This window comes from Ambystoma mexicanum, chromosome 9, assembly GCF_040938575.1.
Source record: "Ambystoma mexicanum isolate Mex_15411 chromosome 9, UKY_AmexF1_1, whole genome shotgun sequence".
Taxonomy (NCBI): domain Eukaryota; kingdom Metazoa; phylum Chordata; class Amphibia; order Caudata; family Ambystomatidae; genus Ambystoma; species Ambystoma mexicanum.
In genome coordinates, this window is record NC_090931.1 from 1108968985 (window position 1) to 1108986951 (window position 17967).

General features: G+C 46.9%; 1 protein-coding gene across 5 annotated transcripts in view; it reads left to right on the forward strand.

Annotated features, from left to right (window-relative positions):
* PRPF40A (pre-mRNA processing factor 40 homolog A) overlaps positions 1–17967 on the forward strand; it is a 1435679-nt gene that overhangs the window by 745401 nt on the left and 672311 nt on the right. For all 5 annotated transcript variants that reach the window (XM_069616434.1, XM_069616435.1, XM_069616432.1 and 2 more), the window contains exons 19-20: positions 14018–14109; positions 14200–14316. In XM_069616434.1, coding sequence (XP_069472535.1) covers positions 14018–14109; positions 14200–14316 — 209 coding nt within the window. The remainder of the gene's footprint in view (positions 1–14017; positions 14110–14199; positions 14317–17967) is intronic.

Genomic DNA, 17967 nt, shown 5'->3' on the forward strand with positions numbered 1-17967 from the left:
AACCACTGGACGAAGGAAACAAAGAAGAGCTTGAAGAGGATGGCTGCTGCAACTCCTGGACCGTTGGTTTGCCCGATGAAGCCCTGCTGCAGGTCCGAATCGCCAAGTTCGCATCGAAAGAGAAGCCGCTGCAAGCATGGCTTCCCCCTTTGAGTTGGTGGGACCAATCAACACCCAAGACACCCATCTCGGAACTGGTTGAATTTCCTCAGAGTTGCAGCAGGAAACCATAGAGCCAGGGAGAGGGACACCATATTGTGTTCTTTACTTGTAAACTGGCCTAAAGCTTTTGAAAGATCCTCTGGACTCCCACGAAGCAGGACTGACCAAGCCTGACGAACCCCCCCCCCCCACCTCTCTCCAACCACCCCCCCCCCTTCTGCCGGTTGCCAGTTTTGACAGTGCCAGTGCAGGAGTCCACTGACGTCCGTCCCTCTTGTCCCCACAACTGAGGCCCAGGAACAGTGAGATCTGCAGAGCTGCACAAGAACAGTTGTCTTCAGCTGCATCTTTTCTTATTTACCAAGGTACTGTAAAACAAGTCTAAGGGGGGGGTGTGGCCTGGAGCACCAGCAATGTGGTCGCTACTCCAATGACCTCCGTGAAGAGCCCGCTGCGACATTAACCCTGGCGGGATTCGCTACTTCAAACCCAAACTGGATTATCACTAAAGATGCACAAGTGTCCGGAGCAGCTGCCGATGTAAAAATGAGTTAAGCCCTGGGAAACTTGAGAACAAGCGCATCAAGCCCCGCGGGCACTCCGCCGCCTTTCCCAAGATGGAGGGCTTAACGATTTGAATCTGCGGTGACATTGAGAGTGGTCCCGCTGAGAGAGATCCTCTACCCTGAAGAGCCGTGCGGCGGGATCCTATCTCCCTCTCCCCCCGTGGCTGCCGACACCTGCATGCCGTCCCTGGTGTGCCCTGCGGCGTTGGCCCAGCCCGCCCCTTCTCGCGTCCGGGCGGAGGACGCATCAATAACAAAGCTGCACACACTGGGGATGCCCCTCACGTGGCCTGAGAGGGGGAGCCGGTTCCACCAGTGCAGCGGAGTAGCGGCGCCAGAAGAGAGGGTGAGGAGCCTCCTTCCCCTGGGAGAATCTAGCAGCCCTGGCGGTGCCATAGAGCTGAGGCAGCCCAAACTTCATTCCGGAGGCCCGGCTGGCCTGATAAGGAGCAGAACACCAGCCTAGCCCCCCCCCCCCACACTCTGATTCACCCCTCCCTCCAGCATACCTACCACCAGTCCCCCACTTGGGAAGCGGGGGACTAATTGGAGACTGTCGCAGCCCGATCCCGACGGACCGCAACATCGAGGTGAGGACGAACACCTGATTGGGACGAAAACAGATAAATAAAACGCCCATAGCACCACTGGGCAATTTTACAGAAGGAAGACTCTAAATTATGTAGGAGGTCACCTCGTGAACCTCCCAACAGAGGTCCCCTCCTGGCTTCCGTGGCTGCTTAACCCCCCACCCCTTCTCATTAATCCTGTGGTGCCCCGGCCCACACAACTGCTCCAGACTACCGAGACATAATAACTTTGCTCACAGCTCCTGATTCTAGAATTGAGTGAACCCCACCCCCTCTACCACTCCTCCAGGAGAACACAAATTCTGCACTCTCCTACACTCATAGATAGCAGAGAGTGGGGCCCCAGTCTTTCTGCACAGCGGAACTTACCAAAGTGAAACTAGAACGTTAATCCCACGTAGCTGTTTCACCTCCACCACAGTGAGGACACCTTGGCTAAGCAATTAAAGTGAGTAAAAACCTGGGCATTGCTACAATGCTACTCTCAGCGGAGAGGATAAAAACATGACCCCCCCCCCCACAAAAATCCCCAGAAGATAGGGGATCTCTGGCCACTAAGGATGACATTCAAGCATTCATGGCGGATATGAAGGCGGAATTTAGGTCATGTATGACCGAGCTCACCACGCAGCTAGAACATACCGACCAAAGGGTAACTGAGGGAGAACAACTGCTTGGGGAAGTTGATAATCAGGCTCAAGACCACACTGCCGCACTGGGGGAAATCCAATGCTCTATCAGGACCCTACAAGACAAATGGGAAATCCTCTAATTTAAACAGGAGGACCTTGAAAACAGGGCCCGGCGCAATAATCTTCGGATTAGGGGAATCCAGACTTCAATCCCAGATAAAGATTTAGCGGAATATGTGGGCGACTTCTTCCAATCCCTTCTCCCACACCTTGATAAGCCTCAACTTCTTCTGGATCGCACCCATAGGTTTCGCCCCGGAGTGGAATCCGGCTCCCCTCCTGACGTAATCACTAGGGTTCACTTTTTCACCCCAAAGGAGGTCATCTCAGCGATAAGACGCTCCCGAGACAAACTATCCTTCCAGGGCTCCTCCTCCAGATTTAACAGGACCTCTTCCCTCCTTACACTACAGAAAAGATCCCTTCGACCTCTGACTCTCTCCCTCCAAGACCATCAGAGCCGATATAGATGGCTATTCCCGACGGCACTGCAGTTCTCCTATAAAGGCACCCTTCGGAAAATGTCATCTCGAAGACGCTGAAAAGATCATGTACTCAGACTTGCCTGGCGGGACACCACAATCAGCCTTAGGAGATGCAAAGGGCGAAGACCCTACCCCCCTCACCAAAATCTAGACTGGGCTCCTGGTCGAGGATACCAAAGGGTAGTAAGAAAAGATGAGTGGCAACGGAGACGAGGCACCAGGGAAACACCAGTTCCCTGACACTATAGTCTTGGCTGCATGGACCCGTGACCACTATTTGGTGACAATTCCAAAAGGAGAGCCTCCTCAACGTCGGAGGGTTGAACGCTCCTGCTAAGCGCAAATCCATGCTACAGAAACTCCAGGCTAAGGAGGCCGTAGTGGCTTTATTACAAGAAACACATCTGCTTCCAGCGGATTTCGGGCATCTACATGGCAGACCTTTCCTTCTTCAATATGTTGCCTCGAGCAACTCCAAGAAAGAGGGAACAGCAATCCTCTTCGCTAAGGGGCTAGATCCCCAGATCCTGGATACAAAACTGTGCCCCGAGGGCCGATATGTGGCGGTCAAATGCCTGCTACTAGGTGAACTATATCCATTCATATCAGTCTACGCTCCTAATTCTAGACAAACAGCTTTTTGGGATTCAATGGGCGATGCTCTCTTCCCTCTTTGCTGAAGGTCAAATTGTAATTGGAGGGGACTTCAACGGGGTTCCAGACTCTACAAAAGACAGATCACACCCTCCCTGGGACTTCACCCTTGCGCTTGGCCTCCTACGCCTATTCAGGACCCTAGAGGTTGTTGACGCATGGCGGGTACTGCACCACTCGGAGAAGGACTTTTCCTTTTACTCATATGTTCATAGAACCTTCTCAAGGATTGACCTCCTCCTAACATCCCCCCAGATGCTAGCATATGTCAATAGTGTGGCCATAGGGTCGAGGATTCTATCCGATCATGCCCCGGTGACACTGGAGATTCAGGCACGGGAGACTACTCCTACATCTCGACGTAGATGGACCCTATATGATCCAATGCTCAATGAGATGCTGCTGAGAGACTCCATTGCAAAGACAATTAAGAATTTCTTCAGGGAAAACCTAAACTAAGATAACTCCCCAGCAAACACCTGGGACGCTATGAAGGCAGTGGTTCGGAGAGTACTGATCGCGCAGGGAGCGGCATTCCACAGGAATAGACCAGCCCGCCGGATCCTTGAAGAGGAACTCTGAGAAGCAGAGAAAACCCACATGGAAAAAGGCTGGTCCCCAAAAAACGCAACAAGCCATCGGCATTGCACGAAAGAAACTAGAATACCACTAAACTGAACATACAGCACAACTACTGACCAAAAGCAAACAATTTTATTACGCGAAGAACAACAAAGCGAATAAGCTACTGGTGGCCAAATAAGCGAAAGAAGAATCTCATTGTAGGGCTATGTGATCAACAGGGCGTAATACACTATGCTGAACAAGAAAAGCAGCAGCTGGCGGCGAACCACCTGATACAGGTTATGACCGCACCGCCAACAGACCCAAAAGAACAGACTGCAGAAAGCAGCACTCCCCCAGTTGAAGGACTCGAGCTGGGACAGCCTGGACGCTCCGATCACAGGTGAGGAGGTTGAAGAGGCCATAAAATCTCTTAAATCCCAGGCTCCCGGCCCGATGGTTACACTCCTAGATTTTACAAACTCTTTAGGCCCCAACTGATTAACCCTCTAGTTGCGCTTTTCAGTTCTTTTAGAGGAACTGGCAGTGTAACCCCATCCATGCAGGAATCGATCACTGTCGTTTTACCCAAACCAGGGAGGTACCCAAGAGACCCCGCTTCTTACAGACCAATTGCCCTACTAAACATAGACAATATTTACTCTAAAATTCTTGCTAACCGTCTGTCTCAGATCTTGCCAGAGATTATCCATGCTGACCAGACAGGCTTTATTAAAAATAGATCCGCTGGGGACAACATCCAAAGAACTCTGGACCTGGTAGACCTAGCCTCCCGGGAATCCCGGAAACTAGTATTAATGGCCCTCGACGCTACCAAAGCGTTCAACAGAGTTGATCGTGCCTTCATGTGCCACACTCTGGAGGCCTTTGGGTTTGCCCCGGCGTTCCAGGCCATGGTTTTAGTTAAGTATAAATCCCCGAAAACCCTCCTTAGAATTAATGGCTCCCTCTCTGACCCGATTCCACTGACTTGCGGGACCAGGCAGGGATGCCCATTGTCCCCGCTTCTATTTGCATTAACTATGGAACCTTTTGCCCAAGAAATCAGTTTGAATAATAGTATTAAGGGCCTCCAGGTTGGCCCCTCCCAACATAAAATCGTCCAAGTGAGTGTGAGCTTTTTTTCCCCACTCTCATGTATTTTTAAATGTGTTTTACTCTTGTGTGCCTTTGGTTATGGCGTTTTAGACAACTCCAAAGGCATCATCTTTTCATGTCACACAGCACCCTCAGTGCAGTGACAAACGGAAGCCTTTTAGGCTGTCCGATGTTTTAAATACCTTCTCTGGGATGAACTACCGTTTCCCAGAGAAAGTAAAGTGAAATTGACATTAGTAGTCTTTTCAAATTCCTAGACCCAGCACACCCTATCTTACACTAGAGTGCTGGAGGGGTTACCTAGTATTCCCTGTGTCTAGATACTCATGTAGCAGTCAAATGCTAGTTTCCTTTCGATGGCTGGTGGCAGTGGTTTTACGACGAACTACCATGATGTTCCCGACTGCGAACACTGGTAGCGTTCAACCGCTGGAGCCGTTTTTCAAGATGACGTCTTTTGTTTAAACAGGTCCCGGTATTCTTTCTTGACCATTTCTATTTGGAATGGTCCTTCTAGAGTTTGTCTCTGCGTACCAAACCAGGTTTGGTCCCTTTGTTCATTCGCCTTTGGCTGGCTTCAGGACTGAAGACCGCCTCTGGCGCCGGAGTGCGTGGGGTGGGCAGGAAGTGAGGGAGGTGCCGGAAACTCCCTGTGCTCAGTCTCCTAGGAGACCCAAACACACTCTGGCGTGATTGGCTGACTGTCCGGCAAGGACAGCCACCCTGCTAGGTGAGTGGCAGCTAGGCTGGAATTACTGGGAGAAAAATGAATAAAAGGCGAGTCTCTTGGCTTGGAAGGCGGAGTCGACCACTGGAATGAAAGAACCTCAGACGAGCTTGAAAAGGACGGCTGCTGCAACTCCTGGACCGTTGGTTTGCCCGGTTAAGCCCTGCTACAGGTCCGAATCGCCAAGTTCATCTTGAGAGAAGCCCTGCAAGGATGGCTTCTCCCTTTGAGTTGGTGGGACCAATCAACTCGAACCGTAAAAGCCACCTGGATACCTTTCTCAGAGCTGGTTGTATTTTCTTCAGAGTGCTGCAGGAAACCGAATAACCAGGGAGAGGGACACCAGTTTGTGTGCTTTACTACAGTTACCGGAATCGAAGATTTGCTAGTTGCCTGCTTTACGACCAGACCCAGTGCAGGAGTCCTCTGACATCCTCCTTGTCACCACGACTGAGGCTCAGGAACAGCGAGATCTGCAGCAACTGCCAGGATCAGAAGTCTTCAGCTGCATCTTTTGCTTCATTTTAAGGTACTGTGAAAACCTGACCGACAGAACTTACCTCTCACTGCGAAAGTGCTTAGAACTTTTGCAACTTGCAGGCCTAGTCCGCTTGTGACCCAACATATGAATCTTTCTTTTACAAACTACTTCTGAGAACTTTGGCAAAGACTTTTCCATTTAACTACCAGAACTGCTTTATTGTATACAAGACTTTAGCCCATTGACTTTTGCCTACCCTATTGCATTGCATGGAATTGGCTCCTCTGGTGAACTCAAACTATTTGCACTGTCTAAGAATAACTGTAATATTCTTTTTATTAACCTATGCCTTTTTTCTCCTCCAAAGTAGTTTAAATGCCTCAGACCCGTACCGTGTAAAGTACTGAAGTATATTTTTGTGTGATAGAGATTGCCTCCTTCTAGTGAATGTTATATAACTGACTGTGAAATTAATAAGTGTTTTACCAAGAAACCTTGAGTGATATGATCTTATGGCATTTATAACGCACCTATACACAAGTGTTTCAAGGCGCAACAAGGCAAGGGGGTGAGGGGTGAACAAAGGAAGGACAGACAACGATCCTACTAGGCCAGGTGTGATTCAGATCACGCATGTGCGTGGGAAGGGGGCGGGGACAGTGCAGTACATGGGAATAGATAACAATAAGTAAAGAAACGGCCAGCGGGTGGCAAGTGCATGGGTTAGTGCAGACATCAGGTGTCTAGGGCTGGTAGGGGGACTGTAGGGATACAGAAACAGTCCCCAAGTGCGGGGGTTGCCAGGTGGGCAGTGCAGGTGTGTGGCGCTGGCGGGGGAGGGACCTGGGGGCAGAGATCGGAGGGTGTCCAGGTAGTCAGTGCAGTTCCGGTTACAGCCAGGAGGTCAGAAGAGGAGAGGCAGAGAAAAAGCAGAGGCAAAGAGAAAGGTTTTGAGGTGCTTCCGGAACCAGAGATGGTTCTCATGTTTAAGGGAGGCTGTTCCAGAGGGAGGCACCAGCCGAAGAAAGAGATCTACCACCAACTCTTTGCTTGGAGAAGCGACTGACCCTGAGGGAGAGTTGGAGGCGGATGAGCGAAGAGTGTAAGAGTCTAGTTGAATCCTTGCAATTGTAGACCTCTGTGTAATATTACATCTCACAGTCCCCTTTTGAGATAAGCCTGGCTGCTCAGCAACGCTACCAAAACTATGTAGTACAGACTTATACAAAAGGTTGGTTTTGCTTACACCTGTAGTCGTAGTTGGGTGTAGTGGTCCCAAAGGGTACTGCATACAAACTTTAACTAGCACCCATGCATCCTTTAAGCTACATCTGGCGGCTATCTCCCACTACACCAGATCTCCGGGACAGTCTTCCTTGTGGTCGATCCGTCTGGTGAAGGAGTTCATCTAAAGACTGTTCTGCTCGTTCCCGCGGGTGAAGGATCCGGCCCCAGCGTGCAAACTCCATGTGGTGCAGACCAGGCTCATGGGGGGCCCCATCAAAACCTTTGCATTCAGCTCAGCTCAAGTTTCTGTCGTGGCCATCCCCTCTGCAAGACGAGTAGGTGAAATCGAGGCCCTGTCATGCAAGCAGCCTTACTTTTCACGAGACAAGGGTGGGTCTGCGGACGCACCCCTCCTTCATGCCCAAGGTTCTGTCTGAATTTTACCTCAACGAGCCCTTGGGGTTGACTGTATTTTTTCTGACACCTTTGTCGCCAGCTGAAAGGGCTTTGCACTCGCTGGATGGGGCTAGAGTACTAAAGTTTTATGTGGCCCACAGTTTCCAGAAAACCAACTTTTTGGGAACTTTGGTCCTGTGAACGAGGTGAAGGTCCTGTCCAAGGCTTCCATTTCAGGTGGCTCTCCGGCTCTATCACCTACTGTCACTGGTTGGCAAATCGACCGCTGCCAGGCCGTGAGAGAGCCCATTCTACCAGAGCGATTGCTGCTACAACAGCGTTTTTGTCTGGTGTGCCTATGCTGGACATCTACAGGGCTGCTACGTGGAGGTCGACGCACACCTTCAGAGTTCTACTGCGTCGACAGGGATTCCAGGGAGGAGTCAAGAGTCGACCAAGCAGTGCTGCACAACCTGTTCCCTTGAAGGTGAGTCTGGTGACGAGGTAAGAGATGCTTATGTTGAGCCTTGCCACCTCCTTTGGTTGTGCATTGTTGGGTAGAATTGCAGGCAGTGCCCTCTGGGAACACCACACACAATTAGGACTACAGGTGTAAGCAAAAACCAACCTTTTTTAAGTCTGTACCACACACTTTTGGTAGCAAGCTGAGCAGCCAGGCTTATCTCAAGAGGGAATGTGAGCAGTAGAATAAGTTACACCTAAGTATCGCAATCACAGTGGTTCAAGTAGACATTTACACTCAAGGATTCTTGGTAAAAAAAATACTTAAACAGTCATTTAGAAAACCTTCACTGGTGGAAATTAACTCAATATTAAACACCATTATACTACAGTAGCAAACTAGTTATAAAGACAGTTTGAGCTCTGCTGAAAAAGGAGCCAAATGGCACTTCAGTACTTTTAAATAGGAATAAAAAGCATAGTTTTGTACAAAGGGTTAGAAAACACCTTTTAAATAATGCAAATGTTCAATGTACCAGGAGGATCCGTTCAATTCAGTAGGCTAGTCTTTGTAAAAGTTGTATAAGTAGTTCAGATGATAAAGATATGCTGGGTCACAGGCTGATTAGGCCTGGGAGTTCCACCGTGAGAGTTAAAGTCTCTCAACCGAATGGCACAGTACCTTTAAAGTGGAGCAAAAAGATGCAGCTGAAGACTTTGGTTCCTGGCAGGTCCTGCAGGTCTCGCTGTTCCTGAACCTCAGTCGTGGGGAGAAGAGGGAGGACGTCGGGGGACTCCTGTACTGCATAGGATCGTCATCAGAGCAAAAACAATGGCGTCACTTCAGCTCAAGTAGCTGTGGCTTCCAAACACAAACTGGTGGTCTCCCTGATTAACCTTAACCCGATCCAAGAATGTTATCCAGGCGTTTGCAGAGTTGATTGGTCCCACCAACTCAAAGGAAGAAGCCGTCCTTGAAGGAGCTTCTCTGTCGATTGGAGATCTGGCAATTTGGGGTTGCAGCAGGGCTTCACCGGGCAAACCAACGGTCCAGTGGTTGCAGCAGCCGTCCTCTTCCTGCTAGTCTTCGGTACTTTCTTTCCAGTAGTCGACTTTGATTTCTAGTCCTGGATACTCGCCTTTTAAATACTTTTCTCCCATTCATTCCAGCCTAGAGGTCACTCACCCAGCAGGGTGGCTGTCTTTGCTGGACAGCCAGCCTGCCAATCACGTCAGAGTGCATTTGGGTCTCCTAGGAGACTAAGCACAGGGATTTTCGGGCACCTCCCTCACTGCCTGCCCATCCCAGCCACTCGGGCGCCAGATGCAGTTTTCATTCCTGAAGCCCGCCAAAGGTCCACCAAGGGGACCAAACCTGGTTTGGCGCTCAGAGTTAAACACCAGAAGGAGCTTTCCACAAAAACGGCGAAAAAAGATGACCAGAGTCTGTTTTTACAGAGGGGTCTTGGGCGCCATATTGAAAAACATGGCGGACCCTATTTTTAGCTACCAATGTTCGCGGTCGGGTAGAATCATGGTAGTTCATTATAAAACCACTGCCACCAGCCATTTCAATAGGAAAGGGTAGCTTTTGACAGCTACAAGAGTGTTTAGACATAGGGGATACTAAGTAACCCCTCCAGCACTCTATAGGAAGATAGTTTGCGCTGGGTCTATGAATTTAAAAAGACTAGTGAAGTCAATTTAACTTTACATTCTCTGGGGAACAGCAGTTAATCCCAGAGAAGGTATTTAAACCTTGGAGTCCAAAGGACACCCCTCTGCCACTGCACTAAAGGTGCTGTGACACAACGATAAACAGATGATGCCTATGGGGTTTATCTAAAACTCCATAACCAAAGAACACAAGAGTAAAACGCACATCAAAATACCTGAGTGGGGGAAAAAGGATCACTCTCCAGGGGAAAAATACAAGTTCTCAAAATCCAGCAACATTGTTGGGTTGTCTCTAAAGTGAAGGGAAATTAGCACATTTCTGAGATTCTCCCTAACATGAAAGTCGTACTGCTGTGTATTCTTTATTTATGAGCATGTGAATCCAGGCCAGAACCCATGCTGGAGAAGGAACAAGTTACTTACCTGTAACTGTTGTTCTCCATCATAGATCTGGCATGGATTCACATGCAAACCCTCATGCCTACCCCTCTGCGGCTCTTCTCTTGATCCTACTGCCACTTTACATGCTACCAAATCTAAAGATGGCTGCCGGAGGAGGGGCTTAGGTAGAGGGAAGTAATTGGCTGCGGGCAGTATGACCCAGCGCTCAGTGATTGGTTGTTAGGAGAAACGCAGTTCAGAAATGAACTGATTTTTCTTTTACTGAGGATTCAGTGAATCCATGGCAGACCCATGCTGGAGAACAGTTACAGGTAAGTAACTTGTTCATAAGTCTACATTGGGTTTTTCTTTCCCTGGTCTGTTTCATACAGATTCTAAAACAGTCTTGGGTTTAGAACTACCTTTTTAAATTGCTGGTAGCTCCTTTAAGAAGTATATGGGTTTTACTTAACATGAGTGGCTGAGTGCCATCCTAAAATAAGTTATAGTTCTTGCTTACTGTTAGGCAGAGATTGCATGCAGTACCCTTTGGGACCACTACACACAACTATGACTGCAGGTTTAAGCAAAACCAACCTTTGCTATAAGTCTGTACCACAGTTTTTGGTAGCGAGCTGAGCAGCCAGGCTTATCTCAAGAGGGAATGTGAGCTTGTAAGGAGGTTACACAGTCTACAATTATAAGTATTCAGATAGACACTTAAACTCAAAGTTTCTTTTAAAACGCTTATTAATTTATTACACAGTCAGTTAGAAAACATTCACTAAAAGGAGGCAATCAATATCACACAAAAATATAGTACAATACTTCACACTAATGGGTTCTGAAACATTTACACTACTGGCATTCAGGGCAATTGAAGGAGGAGCAAAAATGAAAAAGTTAATAAAACAAATATTAGAGTCACTCTTACACAGGGCAAATATTTTGAGTTCACCAGAGGAGTTTCAGTGCAATAGGTAGGCCAAAGTCAATGGACTAGTGTCTTCTATAGGTAAAAACAGTTCTGGTATTTAAACGGAAAAGTCTTTGCCATGGTTCTCAGAAGTAGTTCACAGATTAAAAGTTCATATGTCGGGTCACAAGCTGACTAGGCCTGCAAGTTGCCAAAGTTCCACGAACTTTCACGGAGAGAGGTAAGTTCTCTCGGTCAGGTTTTCACAGAACCTTGTATTGAAGAAAAAGATGCAGCTGAAGACTTCTGTTGCTACAGATATCGCTGTTCCTGAGCCGCAGTCGTGGGGACAAGAGGGAGGACGTCGGTGGACTCCTGCACTGGGACTGGTCACAAAGTTGGCAAACTGGCAATTCTTCGATTGCGGGAGCTGTTTCTTCAATCACACAAGCTGGTGTCCTTCTCCCTGGTTAATCTTAACCAGCTCCGAGAATGGTGTCCATGTGGCTTACAAGTTGATTGGTCCTACCAACTCAAAGGAAGAAGTTGTCCTTGAAGGGCTTCTCTGTCGAGGTGAAGGTGGTTACTCGGACTGTAGTAGGGCTCCACCGGGCAAACCAACAGTCCAGAAGTTGCAGCAGCTGTCCTCTTCCAGCTCGTCTTTTCTTCTTTCGTTCCAGTGGTCGACTCTGCCTTCCAAGCCAAGAGACTTGACTTTTAAACAGTTTTCTCCCATTCATTCCAGCCTAGCTGCCACTCACCCAGCAGGGTGTGTTGTCATTGCCGGACAGTCAGCCAGCCAATCACACCAGAGTGCATTTGGGTCTCCTAGAAGACAAAGCACAGGGAGTTTTGGGCACCTCCCTCACTTCCTGCCCATCCCAGCTGCTTGGGCGCCAGAGGCAGTTTTCATTCCTGAAGCCCGGCAAAGGCGTAGAAACAAAGGGACCAAACCGAGTTTGGCGTGTAAAGGCAAACTCTAGAAGGACTTTTCTAAAAAGAAATGGCGAAAAAGGAGGACTGTGACGTGTTTAAACAAAGGGGGCTCAGACGCCATCTTGAAAAACATGGCTCCCGTGATTTTTAGGTACCAGTGTTCGCGGTCAGGAAAAATCATGGTAGTTCGTTGTAAAACCACTGCCACCAGCCATTTCGATAGGAAAGGGTAGCACGGGACTTCTACATGAGTTTCTAGATAGAAGGGATACTAGGTAACCACTCCAGCACGCTATTGTAAGATAATGTGTGCTGGGTTTAGGAATTTGAAAAGACTATTAAAGTCAATTTCACTTTACATTCTCTGGGAAACAGTAGTTTATCCCAAATAAGGTATGGACAGCCTAAAAAGATTCCCTGTTTCACTGCACTGAGTGTGCTGTGTAACACACATGAAAAGATGATGCCTATGGAGCTGTCTAAAACGCCTTAAAGAACACAAGAGTAAAACACATCAAAATACATGAGTGGGGGGGGTGGGAGGATCACTCTCTCCAGGCAAGAAAATAACGTCCTCAAAATCTAGCAAATTTGCTGGGGGTCTTTAAGGTGAAGGGAATTAGCAGATTTGAGAATTCTCCCCAACCCTTTAGTCTGTGTTACACTGAGCTGAAAAGTAACTGCAATTGTACATTACACCAAAAGGTCTTACTCCCCTAGTAGAACTGTTAACCTGAATATGGTTATTGGTTACTACTGTCCCTTGAATGCGTGTTCCACTATTCAGAATAGTATACTTGCAGGATGGTTTACTAAGTAATCCTTAACTGAGTGTCACTGTAAAACTGCTAGGGTCTACTGCCCTTGTATTACTGAAAGTAATCGTAAAGTAACGGTCTGCCTTGCTTAGAAATACAGTTAGTTTTCTAAACAAGGTGTATGCTCGGGTCTGTGTACCTTCAAGCATAGTGTGGTGTTTTTATAATGTGTTTATGACACTGAGACAGTTCTTGCCCCAAGATTTAACCTGGCCTAACTGTATTTATCCTTTATTTTGTTTAGTACTAGTATACAAGCACTTTGTACTTTTCTACCGCCACCCTCTCCAGCCAAAGATGAGCCTGGCTGCTCTTTCTACGCTACCATGTTCTCAGGTGGTACAGCCTTCTAGTAAGAGTGGAGTCTTGTATTTTCTCAGTTGAATGCTTTTACTAAGCCCTTAGTTGGACTTCTGTCTTAACACTTCCCTACACTGTCCAGAAGGGAGAATGGGTGGTAGTTAGCAGGAGATGCTCTGCCTCCTTTCTTGTATATCGGGACAATAACCACATATAGCCAGGATACCAGTGACCGGCCTGTGTCTAGAATGGAATTGTCAACTTTATGTAAAGTTGGCCCACAAATCTTCACTTTATCCTTAAAGAAGTCTATTGATGCTTGATCCTCTCTCCATACTTTAAGACCCCCTGTCGGGCCAGGACGCTCGCTTTGGACGAGCAGTTCTGCACAGTTTATCCCTCTGACTGTAAGCACATTTCTGTTTACTTCTTTCAACACCCATGCAGGTTATTTAATTTCTCAATATTGTTGAGCAGGCAGAAGGAAAAACTACAATCTGAGGCAACGAGCGTGGTGCATGTTATTTATAGTATCCACGTCCTGTACGCGGGAATGGTAGTTCAAGGGACAACGATGGTGTTGTCGCACTGTGCCACTGCTGCCGATTTTTCTTTTTCTTTCTGAGACTACAAAGCAGGCTACAAATATATCTTAAGATGAGAAATACGTGGGAGGAACATCCATCAGAAAGAAAATTACCACAGGTAAGTAAGTAGTTAATTTTTCTGCATGCAAGTGTGTTGCTATTCATCTTCCCTATTCATTGCCAAGTCAACCTTTTGACATGTTTACAATTTTTTGCTACTTTACTCAGTTGCTTCGGAATGTACCTTTTGCATATAAATTTTTAATTTTCTTTGTAGGTTCAACAGCTCTTGATCTCTTTAAATTTTATGTTGAAGATTTAAAAGCACGATACCATGATGAAAAAAAAATTATAAAAGATATTTTAAGGGTAAGAGTGTCTTTATTTCACTTTGTTGCTCTTTAGGAACTCCAGGTTTTCAAAATATTAACTACTTTTTTCCACCTGCATGTCTTCCAGGATAAAACATTCCTTGTGGAAATAAATACTACATTTGAAGATTTTGTTACTGTTATAAGTTCAACAAAACGTGCTACCACACTAGATGCTGGAAATATCAAGCTTGCTTTCAATAGTGTAAGTTCACTCCCTTCTTATATTCAGTGTTTTGCTACTAGGCAAGTGAAATATTTGCCAAGCCAATGTTATGGCCTCTAATGATCTCTACGTTTTTGTTAACAAGACAACTTTATCAAAATAGTTTGCAAGAAGTTTGATATGTAGACCTTCACCAGTGTCACCATCTTGTACCTGTCCTTTTGGAGTAACCTATCCAAGTGTTGTGTGAGAAGAATATGCCTGGGCCCCTCCCCTCACCCCCCGTTATTCGTGGGAACTAGGAAATCAATGTAATCTTTTAACTTTACTATTATTCAGGTTAAAAGCTCTGTCAAATAGGTACTTGTTAGGTCAGATTTTAATTTGTGATATCTTCCTCGCATGTCATCCCCATAACTTTTTGTTGGACTTGGTGATTATTTTTCCTTGTTCCAGGGTGAGTGGTAATCATTTTTTCCACCTCTCACACTTTTACTCTTTATCAGTGCCCTTTTTATGTCTCTCTATAGTGTTTGGATTTATAATTCCCTATAACTGTTAGGCTGAATGCATTTTCCTATGGCAGCACACATCTCAGGTGCAGTGTTGCTGGGTTGACCATGGGGCATTTATTTCTTGATGTACCTTGGGTGAACAGCTGTTCCCATGGGTAAAGAGGGATTTTCATACCCTTTACGTTTTCTACGTGAGGCCAGCACACCCCTCCTTATGTGAAGTGCTCTGGAGATGCACAGTATCTCCTTTTTCACTGGCCTAGTAACATTTTTGTTACTGTAGCAAGCTAACTCTTATGGCTGGTGGCAGTTGTTGGGTTAGATTTTCATAAATGTGAATAATCTTCCTGACCTGTCAACCCCAGAACATTTTGGTCTTTGTGATTATTTTTCCCTTATTCCTAGGTGAATGGGAATCTTTTTTTCCCCCCTCACCTTGTCTTTTACTCTTTTTATGCCTCGTCATAGTGTGTGATTGGAGTTATAGATCCCTATTGTTAAAGAGAATTCTCAAAAATGTGCCAATACCTCCCACCTTAGAGCCCTCCAGCTCTTTTGCTAAACTTTGGGATTTTGAACTTTTCAAATCAACGTGTTTTCTGTGTTCGTTTCCTTTGGCTGTGGAGTCTAACCAACTCCATAGGCATCTTTTTAAATTGTCACAAAGCACCTTTAGTGCAGTGCCACATGGAAATCTTCCAGATTTCCCAAGATTTAAATACCTTCTCTGGGATCAACTACTGTTTCCTAGAGCAATAAAGTGAAATTGACTTTACTTGGCATTGTAACTTTCTAGACCCAGCACACACAATCTTCCAATAGAGTGCTGAAGGGGTTACTTAGTATCCCCTTTGTCTAACTTCTTGTGTAGCATATTGTAACCCTTTCTCTCAATTGACTGGCTGGTGGCAGTGGCTTCGTTTTGAGCTACCTTGGTTTGCATTTACCACAAACGTTCACAGCTCCGGTAAAGAAACCGCAGGAGCTATCTTTTTCAAAATGGCGTACAGCCATCTTTGCTAAAATTGTGCCCGGTCTTTTTCTTCGCCAGGTCTTGGTGGGAAGGTCCTTCTAGAGTTTTTCTGCGCGCCAATCTAGGTTTGGTCTCTTACTTTTGCCTTTGGCGGGGTTTCGGAGTGAAACCCGCTTCTGGCTGATTGTCTGGGGTAGACAGGAAGTGAGGGAGGTGGCCGAAACTCCGTGCTTGGTCTCCTAGGAGACCCAAATGCACTCTGTGGTGATTGGCTGGCTGCCTTTCTGGCAAGGACAGCCACCCTGCTGGGTGAGTGGCAGCTAGGCTGGAATGAATGGGACGAACTGAATAAAAGGCGAGTCTTTTGGCTTGGAAGGCAGAGTTGACCACTAGACGAAGGAACCGAAGAGCAGCTTTAAGAGGACGGCTGCTGCAACTCGTGGACCGTTAGTTTGCTCAGCGAAGCCCTGCTGCAGGTCTGAATCGCCAAGTTCACATCGACAGAGAAGCCCTGCAAGGATGACCTCTCCCTTTGAGTTAGTGGGACCAATCGACTCCAAAGTAAGCCACCTAGACACCCATCTCGGAGCTGGTTGAATTTCCTCAGAGTTTCTGGAGGAACGGTATAGCCAGGGAGAGGGAAACACGATTGTGTGCGTTGGGCTCCCACGAAGCAGGACTGACCAAGCCTGGGCCCCCTCAGCAGCGTTCGGGACCCCAGAAGTGAGGACAGTCCACCTGGACAGCCAGGAACCGCGCTTACTGCTATTTGCTGTAGTGCATGGAGCTGAAACGCGAAACACCCACAAAGTAAAGTTTGCCGGTTGCCCATTTTGACAGTGACAATGCATGAGTCCCCAGACGTCCTCGCTCGTGTCCCCACGACTGAGACCCAGGAACAGTGAGATCTGCAGAGCTACACAGGAACAGAAGTCTTCAGCTGCTTCTTTTCTTCTTTACTAAGGTACTGTACAACAAATCTAAGAACTTATCTCTTACTGTGGAAGTATTTGTAACTTCTGCAACTCACAAGTATAATCAGCTTGTGGCCCTACATTTGATTCTTCTTTTTATCAAAGACTCCTAAGTACTTGTGCAAAGACTTTTCCATTGATTTACCTAAAGGGCTGCATCCTATAAAAGGACTTTTGCCTATTAACTTTGTCTTTGCCTATTGAATTGAATGACTCTTCTATTGCTATCTGAAAGTATTTGCTCTGCTTAAGAATATTTGTAATTTCTTGTGTTCTAATACCCTTTGCCTTTTACCAACTTATTAAGAGTATTCTGAATACCAACAGTAAGGTATTAATGTCCCCAGCACCCTTGTTACTGAAGTCACCTGTGGGTGTAGGTTGTCTGTGGGCCATCCCAAAAGGGGCCTTGTCTGATTCAGAAACTGTGTACAGTATTGAAATATATTTTACTAGTTTATTGCTCCCTTCTGCAGAAGGCTTTATAACTGACTGATAAATACATTGTTTATGCACGAAACCTTGAGTAAGTTTATTTGAATACCTGTAATTGTGAATCTTTGGGCCTCATTACGACCCAGGCGGTAAGTTACCGCCTGGGCCGTGACTTTACCACCATGGCGTAAACTACGTTTACGCCATGGTGGTTGGCGGACTTACCGCCCCATTCCGAGGTCGGCGGGGCGGTAAGTCCCCAATCCCCATTTACCCTTCCCCATTCCCATTTTTGCCCCATAGGGCATAATGGGAGTGGGGAAGGCGTTAATTACGCCACATAAATTACGGTGGCGTAATTAACTCCATGGTCCCTTAGCGCCATGGATTTTAACACCTGCTAAAAGCAGGTGTTAAAAGCGCCATGGCGCTAAGGGACCTCGTAATTGGCGGTAAGGGGTCGGCGCAGCTAACGCTGGCGTAAACCCCTTACCGCCAGGGTCGTAATGAGGCCCTTTGTGTAACTCCACTACTGCTCACATTTCCCCTCTTGAGATAAGCCTGGGAGCTCAACACGCTATCAATACTGTGTAGTACAAGCTTTTACCAATGGTTGGGTTGCCTACACCTGTAGTCATAGTGGCTTGTAGTGTTCCCAGAGGGTACTGCATTCAAACTTTGCATAACACCTATAACGTTTGGGCTTAGGCTGGGTTGCCCTTTTGGGCTTCCCTTTTTTATGTTTATTATTTTTTGGGTGAACCACTGTTCCCAAGAAGTAAAGTGGGATTCC